The sequence below is a fragment of the Brienomyrus brachyistius genome, chromosome 15, assembly GCF_023856365.1.
Source record: "Brienomyrus brachyistius isolate T26 chromosome 15, BBRACH_0.4, whole genome shotgun sequence".
In the NCBI taxonomy this organism is placed as follows: Eukaryota; Metazoa; Chordata; class Actinopteri; order Osteoglossiformes; family Mormyridae; genus Brienomyrus; species Brienomyrus brachyistius.
In genome coordinates, this window is record NC_064547.1 from 15,374,315 (window position 1) to 15,391,256 (window position 16,942).

Genomic DNA, 16,942 nt, shown 5'->3' on the forward strand with positions numbered 1-16,942 from the left:
GACGGCAAAGTGGCAGCAGATTAGTAACGTACAGCAAAGTCAGGCCAAATGAAGATACCACAAGTAAGGGACGAGCGGCTTTTCAGTAAACATCTGCTTTTCACTAGGAGACATTATTACGGCCTTGGACAGGGAGATATTTCATTCTCAGGTCTGGTCTAAACAGAGATCTCTCAGGTCACTCAGACTCCCGAGGCATGTTCCTGGCAAGACTGTGGGAGGGAGGGAAATGGTAGCTCATGGCGCCTTGTGCGGTTAGATGACCCCCCCCCTGAGCAGACTCACCTGTCATAGAAGACATTCGGTCCTAAGATGTCTCCGTTTTGCATCTGGAAGTCACTGAAGAACTCTGGACTGATCGAACCATCGGATGAGATTAATCCATCTGCACAAAGGACCGAGAAGAAGCACCCAGGATAAGAAACGTGACTTGTGACTGTTAGGAAGGCTGCAGGTTCCAGTCCAACGAATGTTCCTGCTGTTGTACCTTCAGAAATGAATCTGAAATGCTTCAAGAAACACCGGAGTATTATGTTAACTGCATGTAAAGCTCTGCATTGTTGCATGTATCTGTGAACATCAACAGCATTTTATTACACAGATTTAGAATGTTAAATAAAAGGAAGTTTTGTTGTCGTTGCTGAGGCGGCAAGTTCAGGTCCGGAAAGTAAAAATCCAGACCACGATTTACTTTCAACCAACCAGTTGAGCATAAAGAGTCACAGTCACAGAGGACCCATCTGGTTAGTTGGAACAAAATCCTGGTCTGGATTTCTACTTTCTGGACCTGAACTTTGCACCTCTGTTGTTGTTACTGCTCTCTCATTTCAGGTCACTAAAGGTACCTGAAGCTGGCTGAGGGAACCGAACTTTGAAGCTGGTAAAGTCCATGAATGAGACCATTAAGTGGACGCATTTTAACACTGCAGCTCCAATGCCGGAGCACTGAACAAGAAGAGTGAGCTTTGACACAAAGTCCAGGCCCAGGGTCCCACCCACCGGCGCTGTAGAAGAGGTCGGGTCGCTCCAGTATGTCCTGGTCGTACAGGAAGGGCCCGCCGTCGTCGCTGTACGCACTCGCCTCCATGTCATCCGTTTGCTGGCTCTCCACCATCTCCAGCCAATGAGAGTTGTGCCAGCGGAACTTCTCGCTCTGGATCCTCCTCCCCCACTCCTCGTCGTGCTCCTGGGGGGGGAGCGTCACGTCAGTACCGTGCCCCCGAGGCCACGCCCAGAGTGCGCTCACACAGAGCCTCCTTCTTAGGGTCTGAGCTCTAAATTACAAACTGAACTGTATACAGCTGCAGACAGACAGCTGTCACAGCAATACTGCTCAGCCAAATGTAAAACCATTACACTGCAAATCTGATCATCAGCATTAAAAGTTATCTGGAATGAGGGAAAATAGCACAAGAATATAACTTTCATTTAATGTCGATCAAGGCTCCATTCTGTGCTCTGAAGATAATTTGTACTTAAGATATACATGCAGATACTTGGCATTCCACACCCCCCATTTTATTCTCTATGAGAGACAGTTTGGGGGTCAGGGCACTGGTTCAGTTAGAGTGATATAATTGGTCCTGCTGGTTACAGTATTTCTAACCCACAACCTTATAAATACATACATCTCATATATTCTGCATAAATCCTTAAGTGTTTCTCAAGACGGCCCTCAACCAGTCAGTCCGTGTTTTTGTTTCCTCCAAGCTCCCTGCCAGACAGTCCACATTTTTGCTGCCAATAGGGAGCTGAGAGGGAGCAAATACATGGACCGTCTGTGGCTCCCTGATGAGTGCACCGGGAAACACTGCTCGAAGCTGCTGAGCTACACACTGAGCTCTGTCTCAGGAGAAAACTAAGAGTGGAGTATTAGACCCAGTAGTGGGTATAAGAGGAGGCTGGACAGGACTTTTACGGTGGAAGGAGGGCGAGCGACTCCACAGTGTCCTGCTACGCAAGGCTCCGGGGACGGGGCTGCAGTGAGAAGCCCGGAGGCCGGCGTCCCCTGATAAAACGCAGAGCTCCTGCAGTCCTTCATGTGGCCGAGGCTTAATAACCTCCGAAATCATCTCAATGAAACACTTCCACATACACAAGTTGGTGGGGGGGGGGGGTGGTGAATAAGTAAGGGGTAATTAGAAATTAGCGTGGGCCACCGAGGATCTATCACCCCTAAAGCGGGACTCTAAACGGAGCCAAGAAGGAGGGGCCGCATTGCAGCCTGCCCAGCCTGCCGCCGGGGGACGCACTGCGATGATGTCCAGGGTGCCGCTGCAGACTCTCTGGATCTCCCTGTTCCTGTCATGCATCAGGTCCATGATGTAAGCAGGGGCTTCTTATGTCTCATTAAGGAGGAAGCAGCAGTGTTACTCAATGGATTGGTGCACAGTCAGGGACGGATTACGGACCGGGCCAGCGGGGCCGCTGCCCAGGGGCCCTTGGGGTGCAGGGGGCCAGTGGGACCCCTAGCCCAAAACAATTTGCAACGCTTATCAACAATGTATTTTCGTTTGTCTATTTTAGAGGGCCTACATTCTTTGATCCTCTGCCTACAAGGGCCCCTGACCCTATAGGGAGGGCGTTTGGCTGCCAAGGACCCTTGAATTGTGGTGGTTGTGGTGGTGGTGCTGCTGGTGGTGGTGGTGGTGGTGGGGGGGGGGCCCTCGCGAACGTTTTGCCCAGGGGCCCGCACAACCCATAATCCGTCCCTGTTCACAGTGACCTTTTATACACCGATGCAAGAATAACAGGAATAAAAAATAATAAACCATGTTTTTTTTTTTTTACAGGGGCATTTATTTGCTTGGAAAAAACAGTCTGTTATAAAACAGTCCGTTATATCCAAAGTCCGTTATATCCAGAGTCGCTGTCTGCCCCAAACACAACTACAGGACACCACTTACTCATGCCACACCCCAGCAGACACACTTGTGTTACAGATTATTTTATTGTACATGTAGTAATCCAGCTTTACCTGACCAGATGTGTGACTATTAATAATCCTGACTAGATATCCGCGCTGGATATCACTGGCACGACCCGCGCGCCGTCATGAGTCTGCATGTCCGTTATAGCGAACAAAACTACAGCTAAAAGCGGCCCTGGGGACCAAATTGTTTGTCCGTTATAAGCGAAATTCCGTTATATGCGAGTCCGCTATATCCGATGCTCTTTCTGCATGTTCTTAAAGGCGCACGGCCGGGACCAGCGGACCTCGTCCATTATGAATGATATTCCGCTATAAGCGACTCCACTATAACGGGATTTTACGGTAAAAACTGGATAAAGAACATCAGTTACTAGAACAGAAGACTGCAGGGCATTTGGGGAGGGCAGGCTGGTTGCAGGAAGGATACGGCTCTCCTTGATGATGACATCTCTGGTTGCCTGGTGAAACACCATCTGGTAGAAGACGTAGATGATCTGAGAAACAAACTCGTCATCTTCCTGTAGAGCTGAGAGAGATAAAGGGTTTTTTTCCCGTGTTCATGTGAAGTCCTTTGTGCAGCTCAGGGACGTGCATCATCCTTTCATATAAAAGGATTTTCATTTCAATGGATCCGTTTCATTCACATAAACACCAAGCACAGTAGAGGGTGACAGCACTGTGCCCACAAGGCTTTGGATTGTCTGTTTGCTTTGCTCTAGCTGCCTCCTGCCTGCTGGTTCTTCATTAAACACAGAAAGCTTTTGAGGCTCATGCAGAATCATTCATGAAGAATGTGCACTTTTATACTGTTTTTATTTACCTTTACTGGAGCAGTACTTTGAGTTCATACATAGACTGTCCGACCGTCCATTTCAATATGCAATGCTATGCACACTCACCATTGAGAAGCTCTATAAGTGCTGGAATTATGCCGGATTTAGCCAACATGGCGGCACAGGCGTCGTCCATGGAGACGGTCCCCAGCAGGATGACCACATCTAAGATGAGGTCGTCCTCAGCCGAGCCTGGTTACCGGGGGGGAGGGGCATTGGTTGGATGCCAATGTCAAGCCAGGGGAGGCTGCAGACTCATCACAGCCCCCCTCCCCATCCCAGAAAGGATACCGACCGGGTTTCAGGTGCTCCTTCAGGTAGGGCACCAGATCATACTCTTTCAGCACCAGCTCCCAGTCCAGGTCAGGGATGGTGAGGTTGGCCAGTGTACCCAGGCACTCGATCACAAACTCCTCCTCCTCGCCCGGCCCAATCTGGGCTGCCAGGTCACCCACATAATCCTGGGAAACGGACATGGCTGTTGGACTTCAGCCCCAGGGACGCGCACACCGTCATACACCTGACACCTTCCATCATGTGTTAGACTCACAAGAAACAGCTGCTTAGTGGGGCCATTGTGCTGAGAAATATTCCTAATCATCTTCATGAGCAGAGAATCCTTCAGTTTCAGCGCCCTCTTCATCAGCATCCTCAGGCCGTGTCCTGAGGAGCACAGGCCGTCTGCTACTTTCCAAGAACACAGACTAAAATGATTTTTAATAATAATTTGCAGCCAAAATGCTTGTGCACGAGACTGCTGATCAGCTTAAGCTGCCACCTACACAGCAAGCTGGGACTTACCATCACAGATAAGGTGGCTGTTCCTCTTGTTAGCTGCCAGGTTGATGCAGAAAGAGATGAGCTCCACATCAGCATGCTCATCCCCGCTCTCAAAGAGCATCTGCATGAGCTGCAAAGGCAGGCCATTCAGAAACACATCACCTTATCACTAATTAGCACAGCGGAGCCTCCGCATTTTATGTCACACACATGGGAACGCAAATGATTAGTGAACATGATGACAGAAATTTCCCACATTGGCCATTCGGCTAAAACACACACACAAATGAAACATCAGGCAAAACTGAGACCCGCGGGCATTTAATGCTTCAATGAAAGCTCACACAAAAAAGTACAAAACAGCTGGAAGACTTTACACAACGAAGCAAGTCCAGCGTTTCGCAGCACAGACCCTAACATGCACGTCAGGGAAGGTGGAAGCTTCCTTTCTTTCCTCCAACGCCTGCTCATAATTTGTACTTTTCCTTAAGACCAAAAACGACGTGATTGGAAACAGTACCCTGCAGTCGCTTCAAATCAACGCCGACCCGGGCGACAGGGCCCGAGGTAAACCCCCTTTGCTACCTACGGCGAGAGAGGAGGTGCTGGGGGAGGTAGGATAAAGAGATGGGGGGGTGGGCAGGCATCGTCGTCCGCTGATTTAATGTTAAACAGGAAAGCATAAAAGGCAGCCTAGGTCCTGAGGAGGCAGCAATCAGCCCTATTCCATACTGAGTATCGGATACCAGGGTCCAGGCCTGAAATCACCGCGTCTAGACTCTCTGGCACCTGACTCTACTTATTTACCAGCAACCGGTGGCCAGGCCCCCATCCTGCTCCACGCACCCCCTGCAAGGTCCCCCCCCCCCCACCCAAACATCTTTGAGTGATTATGCCGCCCATGGCACTGGTACCCTCCGGTCAACATGCTGTGGAGGGGTTGGGGGGGGGGGTCGATGGAGGGGTGCAGGAGAGAGCTGACCGGGCTAAATGGCAGCTGGGCTCGGCCACTGGGGATCGTTTTGGTTTTTTTTAAGAACACCTGCAAAGGATTTTAAGCAAATTAAAAACTAATATTTTAAAGACTCCAAACCGTGTCACTGAAAGGACAACAAATCAATCCGGACTGGTATTCCTAACCAGGGGAGCTTGTGCTGGACAGGGGGGGGCGCCTCTGTGGCAAATGCTAGGATCTATCCAAATCTGAAGAGAATACCCAACCAAGTAAAAGATGAGCTAAAGCGTACACATTTACCACAGTGACCCAGAGTACAGATCCAGTGACAGAAGGCCTCTGTGAGCTGGAATCAGGCACCAGTGGTTTTTACCCAGCAGGAGCTCAGAGCCCCTTCATCTGGCCGTCTGACGGCAGCTGAACTCCAGGGCTTACCTGCGGGATGCAGTCTGTGTAGGCAAGCATGGACTTGGTGCTGTCGTCCATGCTGAGATGGTAGAGGATCTTCAGAGCGACGCGCCTCTGACTCTCCTCACCTGATGTGCACATGGATGACAGCATGAAGGACACTCTTTCTATTGCTATTAAGCATCTTTGAGATTTATAACATGTATTATTATTGTACAGAATTATCTCTTACTACATTGTTTACTGAAACTCTTCCTATATTATACTGCAGTGTTTCTCAAACTTATTTGTCCTGGGGACGAGTCATGTCAGGCTTTGGGGCTGCAGGGCCCTGCATAAACGACCGGCCACAACACCCTGGCCCTCGTGGATGCATGCATAGATAGATAGATAGACAGACAGACAGACAGACAGACAGACAGACAGACAGACAGACAGGCCCATAATCTGAGAAACACTATTATACTGTATCACAAGGTCTTACGTATCACTCTACTGACCAAGCCCCTCCTATATCATGATATTAAAGGATCCTTGTACATTTTAGATTTTATCTGTTACACATTAAAATCGCCCATTACAGAACTTCCACAGGGAAATAAATCACATCCCTAATAAGCTAATTATGAAGAGCCAACAGAAAACATGTTCCCACCTCTATTGCTGGTCTCACAAGCTGTCGTTCCAAATAAACAGGGCTTGTTTAGCGTCCGGGCTCGTCCCCTGAGAGCGGCGGCGTGCACCAGAGGCTCAGACCCACCCTGGCATTAATTAGGCCGCTCTGTCAGGGGACCCCGATCAGGTACAGGGAGTCGCCCATTGCATAATCGCTCGTTTAGGCGGACAGCACGGCGGCAGCGACGCCACTGAGACGCTCCGGACCATGTTATCGCGGCTTATTGGGAACAGATGTGGCCACAGGGATCCCAGGGTAAAACAGAAAAGAGCATCTTCGTTTAATTGGGAAAACAGGAGGAAGCATAAATTTTACTGCCATTAATAACTTCAAGCTAAACTGCCGGCCCTCGGAGCGGAGAGGCGGCCCATACATGTGCTTCTCATTAGGGTCACTGTAACATGTGACCCGCGTCATTACCTCACTTCGCCGGTAGGAAAATGGAGGATCTTGTGGGCTGGAGAGGGACTTATTAAACATTCACAACACTGCTGTAGCCCGAGCGTGCTTGTGTTTTTTTATACACAACAAAAAAATAGCCGTTAAAAATTAATTGCTGTGTCGGGGGGCAGTTACTGGTAGCCCTCGCTTCAATTACACCCCCGTTTGATTTAAACCACTAACGTTAGTAAAATTACAGCAGCCAACATTAGTGGCGTCTGGGTTAGTTTTGTGGTCGACACCAGTGCTGTTCTGTAAATAAAAATAGCATTTAAATGCTCAAAAATTGTAAAAAAAAACATTAAGTAAAGGCCTACATTAACCTCAGTAAAAGTAAATTACTTTTACTGAGCATTATTATTATTAGCATGTGAGCTTATTAGCACGTGACCCAGTCTCCAAGGCGCAAGTTGATTTGTGATCGTAGACTAAGAGGAAAGAAAGCAGGACGTTTATTATGACGACGCATCCCTGTCATCAGAGCAAAGGCTATGAATTCATTAACGAGCAGGGGGCCGTGGAGAATGGAGGAGGTGATAATAGGGGCCCACGACCACCCCTCAGTTTGCAAGGCAAAAACACATGGATAGGGAAGACTAGAAGGGGATTTACGCCAGAGCATCGAGCACTTAAGAGGCTGATACTTTTCCCCAGTGTCCTATTAGAGGTATAGGTCACCTTAAGTCCAATCCGGTCCTCGGGGGCCCGCAGACACTCCACGTTTTTGCTCCCTCTTCAGTGCTGGGAAGGAGTAAAAATGTGGACTGTCTGTGAGTTCCGGAGGACTGGGTGGAGAAACACTGGCCTACAAGCATAAAGCAAAGAAAAGAAAGAATAGGAGAGTCACACCAAACATAAACCTGACTTTACTGGCTACATTATGGTACTCCTCACCCACAAACTGTATATCCCTGCATTGTCTTTTTCTTTGATGGGGGGAGGGGGCAGGGAGCTACAGCCCATCCTCAGAAGGACAGGGAGAGAGTTGCACTCTCATTCTATCACGAAACACACAGGCCAATTCACCTGAACCCCAGCAATATTACATACTAGCAACACTGCAGCATTACCAATACTGTTTTATTATGAGAAAAGGCATGCATTTTTCAGCTGTTATAACCAGTAATGCCACTAGTCAAGGTGCATGTGAATGGGACGTGTTTCTAACTGGCTCCCGTACCGGAGGACTTTTAGGGACACGGATGAATCTCATGAAAGGAGGCATCCATGAAAGCGAAGCACCTGCACCAACAACCAACCTGCCAGCCTACTCCCACACCCGAGCCCCTGGTCCCAGGTACGACAAGAAGTGGGAAAGTCACAAATCTCACTAAAGCAGAGCTCTGTAAAAGTGAACGACCTGCATCACCAAGATACTGTCTTGTCAATTCATAAAGACATTAACACCAATTCACAGCCACGTTCAGCGAGGAAAAAACTGAAAAATGAACAGATTACGAAACATTACTGTAGACCATCAGAATCACAGCATCCATGGCAGAAAGAGACCCAAAAAAACTGTTTGCTTTTTCACCCCCTCAAAGCAACCTTTTCCTGGTAAATCACATCCAAAATGACACATCTTCCTGTTATAATATAACCAGGGGTTGTATGCTGTCACTGTTAAAGCATGCAGCCGCGTACCAAGCCATCTGACATAAAATAAATGAACACATGAAAACAAGAAAAAGGTCTGGAAAATACGGTAATGAAACCGCTCGCCTATCTGGAGTCTGTCTATAATTAAGTGGTCAATGTCCACAACGCAGTCGGTCGCTGGCAGCTCCGCTTGTAGTTGCCACAGTTGTAAACATAAGTGAAATTAGCCAACATCACACACGTCATTTTAATAGCCAATGCGACAGCACCCGTTAACCACAATACGAATCATGAACATTGGGGAACAACGCAACAGTCATAGGGATTGATGACTTTATGCGAGAGAAGCTGCTGCTGGAGGTAAAATCCACGTCAGAGCAGCCCGGTGGTTCCAAGAAATACATTGTATTAATTACAGGGGATACCCAGAACTCTCAGGACATGCATCAAAAGCGGACAGGCTTGGTGTTGCTATGGTAGCGTCAGATGGACGATGTGCGATGTAGGGAAGCCAGTCATGTAGCCATGCGCAGCAAGTGTCCGCACCAGCAGAATTGCATTGTGGGAACTCTCTTTCTGAATGTGAAACACTTAGCAAATAGGAACGCTTGCAAAATCCAGGGCATTATGGCACCTAAAATAGCATCCAGTTTGGTAGAAATGAACACTTGTAAAATGCTCTATATGATAATGGCCTGCCAAATGGCGTGAGGTGAGAGGGAGCAGCATGGTGAGCTTGCTGGTTTGCGGACTGGCCAGTACCTAGCAGCGTGGTGACCTTGCTGGTTTGTGGACTGGCCTGTACCTAGCAGCGTGGTGACCTTGCTGGTTTGTGGACTGGCCTGTACCTAGCAGCGTGGTGAGCTTGCTGGTTTGCGGACTGGCCTGTACCTAGCAGCGTGGTGACCTTGCTGGTTTGCGGACTGGCCTGTACCTAGCAGCGTGGTGAGCTTGCTGGTTTGCGGCCTGGCCTGTACCTAGCAGCGTGGTGACCTTGCTGGTTTGCGGACTGGCCTGTACCTAGCAGCGTGGTGAGCTTGCTGGTTTGCGGACTGGCCAGTACCTAGCAGCGTGGTGACCTTGCTGGTTTGTGGACTGGCCTGTACCTAGCAGCGTGGTGACCTTGCTGGTTTGTGGACTGGCCTGTACCTAGCAGCGTGGTGAGCTTGCTGGTTTGCGGACTGGCCTGTACCTAGCAGCGTGGTGACCTTGCTGGTTTGTGGACTGGCCTGTACCTAGCAGCGTGGTGAGCTTGCTGGTTTGCGGACTGGCCAGTACCTAGCAGCGTGGTGACCTTGCTGGTTTGTGGACTGGCCTGTACCTAGCAGCGTGGTGACCTTGCTGGTTTGTGGACTGGCCTGTACCTAGCAGCGTGGTGAGCTTGCTGGTTTGCGGACTGGCCTGTACCTAGCAGCATGGTGACCTTGCTGGTTTGCGGACTGGCCTGTACCTAGCAGCGTGGTGAGCTTGCTGGTTTGCGGCCTGGCCTGTACCTAGCAGCGTGGTGACCTTGCTGGTTTGCGGACTGGCCTGTACCTAGCAGCGTGGTGACCTTGCTGGTTTGCGGACTGGCCAGTACCTAGCAGCGTGGTGAGCTTGCTGGTTTGCAGACTGGCCTGTACCTAGCAGCGTGGTGACCTTGCTGGTTTGCGGACTGGCCTGTACCTAGCAGCGTGGTGAGCTTGCTGGTTTGCGGACTGGCCTGTACCTAGCAGCATGGTGAGCTTGCTGGTTTGCGGCCTGGCCTGTACCTAGCAGCGTGGTGACCTTGCTGGTTTGCGGCCTGGCCTGTACCTAGCAGCGTGGTGACCTTGCTGGTTTGCGGCCTGGCCTGTACCTAGCAGCGTGGTGACCTTGCTGGTTTGCGGACTGGCCTGTACCTAGCAGCGTGGTGAGCTTGCTGGTTTGCGGCCTGGCCTGTACCTAGCAGCATGGTGAGCTTGCTGGTTTGTGGCCTGGCCTGTACCTAGCAGCATGGTGAGCTTGCTGGTTTGCGGCCTGGCCAGTACCTAGCAGCATGGTGAGCTTGCTGGTTTGCGGACTGGCCTGTACCTAGCAGCGTGGTGACCTTGCTGGTTTGCGGCCTGGCCTGTACCTAGCAGCGTGGTGACCTTGCTGGTTTGCGGACTGGCCAGTACCTAGCAGCGTGGTGAGCTTGGGCAGCAGACCCACTTGGACCATGCGGCCACGCAGGCCGGTGTCGAAGGAGAGGTTGAGCAGAAGACGGAGGGTGACGTTCAGCAGGTCCTCGTGGTCACATGGAACCAGTCTGGCCAGCTTCCCCACGGCGTCAAGTTCAGCCTGCCGATGGTAACAGAGTGGGGGCAAAAACAACATAAAATAAACAAAAACATGATTCTCCTTCCTGTGCCCCCAAACCTCTGCTTGGATGGAACAGTCAGCCTGGCTTTCCGGCACCCACCTCCTTGGCAGCAAATGAGACCAAGGCCTGTTTAAATACCAACTTGTGTGCTGAAAATGACAGAGGTCGCCTAAGCATGTGACCCTGAGACACAGCAGGCAAGGCATGAGTAAGGTGATGTGCACCCGCCACTCCTCACGATGCGTCCACTCCTCCGGGTCTCCAGAGGACCCATTGTGTCTGATTACAATGCTGCCCCCCCCCTCGTTAACAGCACACTATATTTAACTGTGGTCTAATTCACCCACATGGAGACATATTTATAAAAATCTGCCCTGTGTTAAACTGTTGTTTTGTGCTAGTAAACATTTACCCCAATAAAACCTTGCAATAAAAAAGTCACACTCTGACTCCCACTTAAAACTTATTGTTACCAATATCAAATGCTTTACGGTCCTTTATAAGTGAAAGTTTATGACATGTGATACCGAGTTGTTCATCGCTGCAAAGCCGATCAGCCTGTAAATCAGGCCGTCGTGTAGTAAATCGGTTCTCGCTTTTCCGACCACCATTCACCGCCAATAACAGACGGCATTTCTAAAACCCCGCAGACCCACCATTAACCTTCCACCAGTTTTCTCCTGTACATGTATGTCCTCTTACATTTAGGGGCTGCTGGGCACCGGCAACGTGGCCGCAGATGGGCAGTGCCCACTCCATGTCAGCTGAGACAGACAGCACCACACCAGGGCACCCCCCCGAGTTACAATTCGAACACTGGTAAATAAATGTCTTTGCTGCAGGTGTAGGGGGAAGATCCCAAACCGGCAAAGTGCGACTGAAGCAGCCCCATCTGACACCACATGTATCAGGAGTTAGTGTAAGAGCGACTCTCACCATGTCGTTCTTATTTTCCAGGAAGATACTAAGCTTCTTCAGAAAGGAAACGACCAGCACCAGCAGGTCAGCGTTCTCCCTGCCTAGGATCTTCACCAGCATAAACACGATGTTCTTGTTCCTCATCTTCAGCTCCGTCCGTGTGTCCTCTGACAGGTTCAGCAGGAGGTACAGCGATACTGTAAACGCAGAAAGCGCGTACCCATCAGCATGTGAGCATATTAGCATGTGAGCATATTAGCATGTGAGCTTATTAGCATGTGAGCCTATTAGCATGTGAGCATATTAACATGTGAGCCTATTAGCATGTGAGCATATTAGCATGTGAGCTTAGCATGTGAGCCTATTAGCATGTGAGCATATTAGCATGTGAGCATATTAACATGTGAGCTTATTAACATGTGAGCATATTAGCATGTGAGCCTATTAGCATGTGAGCCTATTACCATGTGAGCTTATTAGCATGTGAGCTTATTAACATGAGCCTATTAGCATGTGAGCTTATTAGCATGTCAGCCTATTAGCATGTGAGCTTATTAGCATGTGAGCCTATTAACATGTGAGCTTATTAGCATGTGAGCCTATTAACATGTGAGCCTATTAGCATGTGAGCATATTAACATGTGAGCCTATTAGCATGTGAGCTTATTAACATGTGAGCCTATTAGCATGTGAGCTGATTAACATGTGAGCCTATTAGCATGTGAGCTTATTAGCATGTGAGCCTATTAGCATGTGAGTCTATTAGCATGTGAGCCTATTAACATGTGAGCCTATTAGCATGTGAGCTTATTAACATGTGAGCCTATTAGCATGTGAGCTTATTAACATGTGAGCCTATTAGCATGTGAGCTTATTAACATGTGAGCCTATTAGCATGTGAGCCTATTAGCATGTGAGCTTATAAGCATGTGAGCCTATTAGCATGTGAGCATATTAGCATGTGAGCATATTAACATGTGAGCTTATTAGCATGTGAGCCTATTAGCATGTGAGCTTATTAGCATGTGAGCCTATTAACATGTGAGCCTATTAGCATGTGACCCCGTCAGGTTTCATCCTAATCACTATATGACCTTCTCATGCTACGCAGTCCAATATAATGATGGGGAAATGATGACATGGAAACCATGAAATAGGATATTTGGAAATAGCTCTCCACCCAGAGGATGCACACAGCACCTCTGAGCAGTCGCTCCTGCTTCACCACAAGGCTCTGGTACTTCTTTACAGCTTTCTCATGTTCTTTTCTTCGGTTCTGCTCGTCAGGACTCTCTTCACGTAAGTTAAATTAAGGAAAGAGCTTGTTTTCAAATTTGTCCATTAAAATAACAAAGGAACTCTATAGCCAGCCGTCTGTCTGGTTCCCTTCGGGAAGGATATAGGCCGTCTTCTTCTTCTGGAGCTCATACTGCCACAGGTCGTATCTCTTAAGTTCATGATCAATGATGCCCATGCAGAGGGCTCCTATCTTGTAGTGGGTGATCAGTCCATGAAACTGACTGAAACTGAGAAATGGGGGGAAATGTCAGTTTAACTCACGCAAGGACAGAGAAGTAAATTTAACAGTCAGACAGGTGAAAACGGCAAATGGTTTTCAAATTCTGAAGCATAACACCTCAGTACTCTCAGAGAGACAGTTAGAGTTTACGATAAGATTTTCCTTTTTTTTTTAAGGATTAAATTGTCTTAAAAGAGAGAAGGAAACCATGTTTTCAGTAACTCTCAACTGTTTTGGAACAATATTAGCTGCATATGAAGTAGTCAATTAAATTAACTACCCATAAATCTCAGGTATATCCAGCAAGGTTCAAAACATTTTCCCACATTAAGTAGGGATTCCGCAAGGCAAAGCAGTTGGAAGATCGATCAAAGCCCAAAAGCTTATTCTCCTTAAGGATTCCGTCCTGATGGATCAGCATCTAACAGTATCATTTCATTCTCTCTCTCTCTCTCTCTCTCTCTCTCTCTCTCTCTATCTATCTATCTATCTATATATCTATCTATCTCCCTTCTTACCTTGAGAAACAGAAGAAGATGTAGATTATACTGGTGGCCAGCTCCATGCTTTGCTTCCAGTCTTCCCTCAGAACTCTGGCCAGGGCTCCCAGCGCCGTCTCTGAGTAGTTAGAAGAACAAAGGGGGGATGGTTGGCAAAACATGCCCAACATTGTGTACAAAATCATGTATTGCCAACTATACTGAAGAGTCATATTCATGACGTGTAAATGAGGGTCCAGGCCATGACACGCACGTGGGTTGGTGGCTGTAGACAGACGACCCGGTGCAGGCTGAGGGGCCGTTTCAGTGTGTGTGCGACCTCACCGTTCTGCAGCAGCTCCTCCAGATTGTCGGGCTTCCGGGTGAGTTGGAGGATGAGCGCGGCTCCCCTCGCTTTCTCAGAGATGTCCTCATACAGCAGGTCCACATAGCTGTCTATGCCACTGATGCTGGCTTCCTCCTCAATCTGATGCAAAACGGCATCACCTTTCAGAAAATAACTGCTCTCAACCCAAAACCAAGATTTCCATGTATTTCTACACCGTACCTCCATGCCTTCAAACGGGGTCAGATCTCCGGGTCTCACAGGCGTTTTTTCTCCTCTGTCTTGATGAGCCAATTAAACAAAATTGGTAAATAGAAAACCGGAGCATTTTTGAAAAACTAAAATTCATAACTTACTGTTATAAGCACTTCAAAGAGAATAATTAAGTTACTCTATATTAATGTGTTCCTGTCATTTCCAAGGACATGGCTTCCTACACCAATCCCAAAGCGTCTTCCATCGTGGATACTTAATGCAATTTCTCTCCTTACCTCTATCGTTGGTTTTCCTGTGATTTTGCAGGTAGCACAACAAATGTTCTACTTCAGGAAGTCTGGAGGAGTTGATAAGATTGCACTCCTCCACCACCTTCCGAGCCAGCGAAGCAATATCTGTACTGGCATTCAGGCTTTTGAGACGAATGCTGTACATAAAATAAGTGTTATTAGTTTTATATTGTTGAAATTTTCTGGTCCAAAGCCTAACTTTCTATTTCAAAACAGAATCATGGTTAAGTGAATAGTGAACTCTTAACAGGTAAATTCAGGAATCTTATCCCCAAAAGTGCTTACATCTTCTGGCACTCCTTCCGCTCTCCTAGCATTGGATAACCCATTTTTCCCAAAATTGTCGCCTCCACCTCATAATGAACGATGAGGGCTTTTTCAGTTGGATGGACATCGATACTCCCGCCCTTCACTCTCCTACACATGGGAATAGACACAGTTTGACTGTAGCTTTACACAAAAAAGGGCAATAAGGACAGTTTCCAGTAAACTGGGGAAAACCAAAGGCTGGGGCATGTTTGGTGTATAATTAGAAATATTTAACTCAGAAATTAGCTTGCTATATGTCCCATTCGCATCTTAAACTAAAAAGTCAGAGCAAATATTCTGTAGTTATAATTTTTTATTATAACTATAATTTTTTAATATTATGATTTCATATCATTATTATTGTTGTTATTAATAATATTTTCTAAGTAACTTAAACGCGCCCTTGGTCCAGCTAGCTTGGGTTTAACATACAGACTGTCACTAAGCAAAGGGCTGATTTTATCCCTCAAGCTTATTAGGCGTTTTGGTAGTTAAATCCTGAAACCCAGCTTCTTAAAGAAACGGAATTAGATGATGAGTTACTTAGACAGTGTCCGCAAAACACCAAGAAAAACCAGCGTATTTCGTTCATATCGTCACATAATACAAGACGGATGTGGCATTGTTAGATATGGTTATTGTATAAATAAGTATATGTGTCAACTTTTGTTAGTGAGTTTTTTTTCCGTTACACAAAAACGTTTCGTTTCGCAATATTAGCATGTTAGTTAGCTCTGCTGCTAACCTCTTTAAATATCGCGCATCCTCCGCCTGCATCTCGACCTCCTCACAGACATACACCAATAAATAGGACTGTTGATTGTGCGCAAGAAAATGTGTTAAATTGACAGGATGTGGTCTATTATTTGTGATTTCCCATAGCCAAAGTATAAGTTTGACCACTAAAGCGTCCCTGTTGCTATGGTTAGACAACAGCTCGCTCTGCCGACATAGATCGAGGAAAACAGTAGCTGGGTTATTTGCTTACATTTTTATTAATTATACTGCCATCTACAGGCTGGGAGGAAATTTTAAGCGTACTTCCAGGACTGCATTTCAGTGATAGGTTAAAATAAACGTTTTCTTTATTTTTGCGGAAAAAAACACATTTTAGTTTATATATAGTAATATATTTAACTGGGTTATTTTTATTAACAACACTTTTATAAACCGATTACTCATTTAAGTAAGCTCTCTCTTCATTCTAAAAACAAACCCGTATCTCATTAACAGATATTGGAGCAGAGGATTTTAAAATAATGTTTATCATATTAACTACTCAAGTTCACAAAATTGATCACTTATTCTTTATATTATTGTTGCTATTTTTGCTTAATGTCGAAATGTGTTTTTATACAGACAGACTTCAATTTTTGCTGCTTACACGAATCATTCAACTTAAACTATTCTGGGAATGAATAGGAAACATATTCCAAATACAATGGCACAACATTGGCCGTTTATGTGCAATAAATATCTGGGTGCCTGCAGTGCAACATCCCATATAAAATGTTAGCCATTCAAATCTGTCGTTACATTACATTTACCATATTTAACAGAGGCTTTTATCAAAAAAGAGGTAGGCTACACAGGGTCAGCCAGTTAGGGTCCGTATATGTTTATGAACAAATCGAATTCACATTTGAACTATACAAACAGTTTAATATCACATGGCATCACACGGGATATAAAAATAACGACACACTTTTTAATCTGGCAGCTTCGCCCTTTTTATAATTAAATTTGTCAGCCCTCAGTTGTGAGGCTTAAATTAGTTCAGTTTTAACTTCCATTTTGCTCTTAATATTTCTGTGTATAACATGAATTACTGTGCATGTGAAGTTAGTCAGGACTAATTGATGTCATTGTATTCATATGTTTATAGCAGACATCATACCACGCAATTGATGGTGGTCTA

The 16,942-nt window shown here is 46.8% G+C and overlaps 1 protein-coding gene across 1 annotated transcript in view; it reads right to left on the reverse strand.

Annotated features, from left to right (window-relative positions):
• Positions 1-15,983, reverse strand: part of kifap3a (kinesin-associated protein 3a) — a 19,815-nt gene extending 3,832 nt beyond the window's left edge. The window contains exons 1-19 of the mRNA XM_048976002.1: positions 15,770-15,983; positions 15,001-15,132; positions 14,701-14,852; positions 14,432-14,490; positions 14,209-14,350; positions 13,903-14,002; positions 13,267-13,391; positions 13,066-13,164; positions 11,884-12,062; positions 10,763-10,925; positions 5,936-6,036; positions 4,567-4,675; positions 4,316-4,428; positions 4,061-4,226; positions 3,832-3,957; positions 3,360-3,458; positions 2,253-2,338; positions 1,000-1,186; positions 286-385 (exon numbers count right to left, since the gene is read on the reverse strand). Of these exons, the coding sequence (XP_048831959.1) occupies positions 286-385; positions 1,000-1,186; positions 2,253-2,338; positions 3,360-3,458; positions 3,832-3,957; positions 4,061-4,226; positions 4,316-4,428; positions 4,567-4,675; positions 5,936-6,036; positions 10,763-10,925; positions 11,884-12,062; positions 13,066-13,164; positions 13,267-13,391; positions 13,903-14,002; positions 14,209-14,350; positions 14,432-14,490; positions 14,701-14,852; positions 15,001-15,132; positions 15,770-15,801 (2,270 nt within the window). The 5' untranslated portion in view covers positions 15,802-15,983. The remainder of the gene's footprint in view (positions 1-285; positions 386-999; positions 1,187-2,252; positions 2,339-3,359; positions 3,459-3,831; positions 3,958-4,060; positions 4,227-4,315; positions 4,429-4,566; positions 4,676-5,935; positions 6,037-10,762; positions 10,926-11,883; positions 12,063-13,065; positions 13,165-13,266; positions 13,392-13,902; positions 14,003-14,208; positions 14,351-14,431; positions 14,491-14,700; positions 14,853-15,000; positions 15,133-15,769) is intronic.
• Positions 15,984-16,942: the final 959 nt, after the last annotated feature.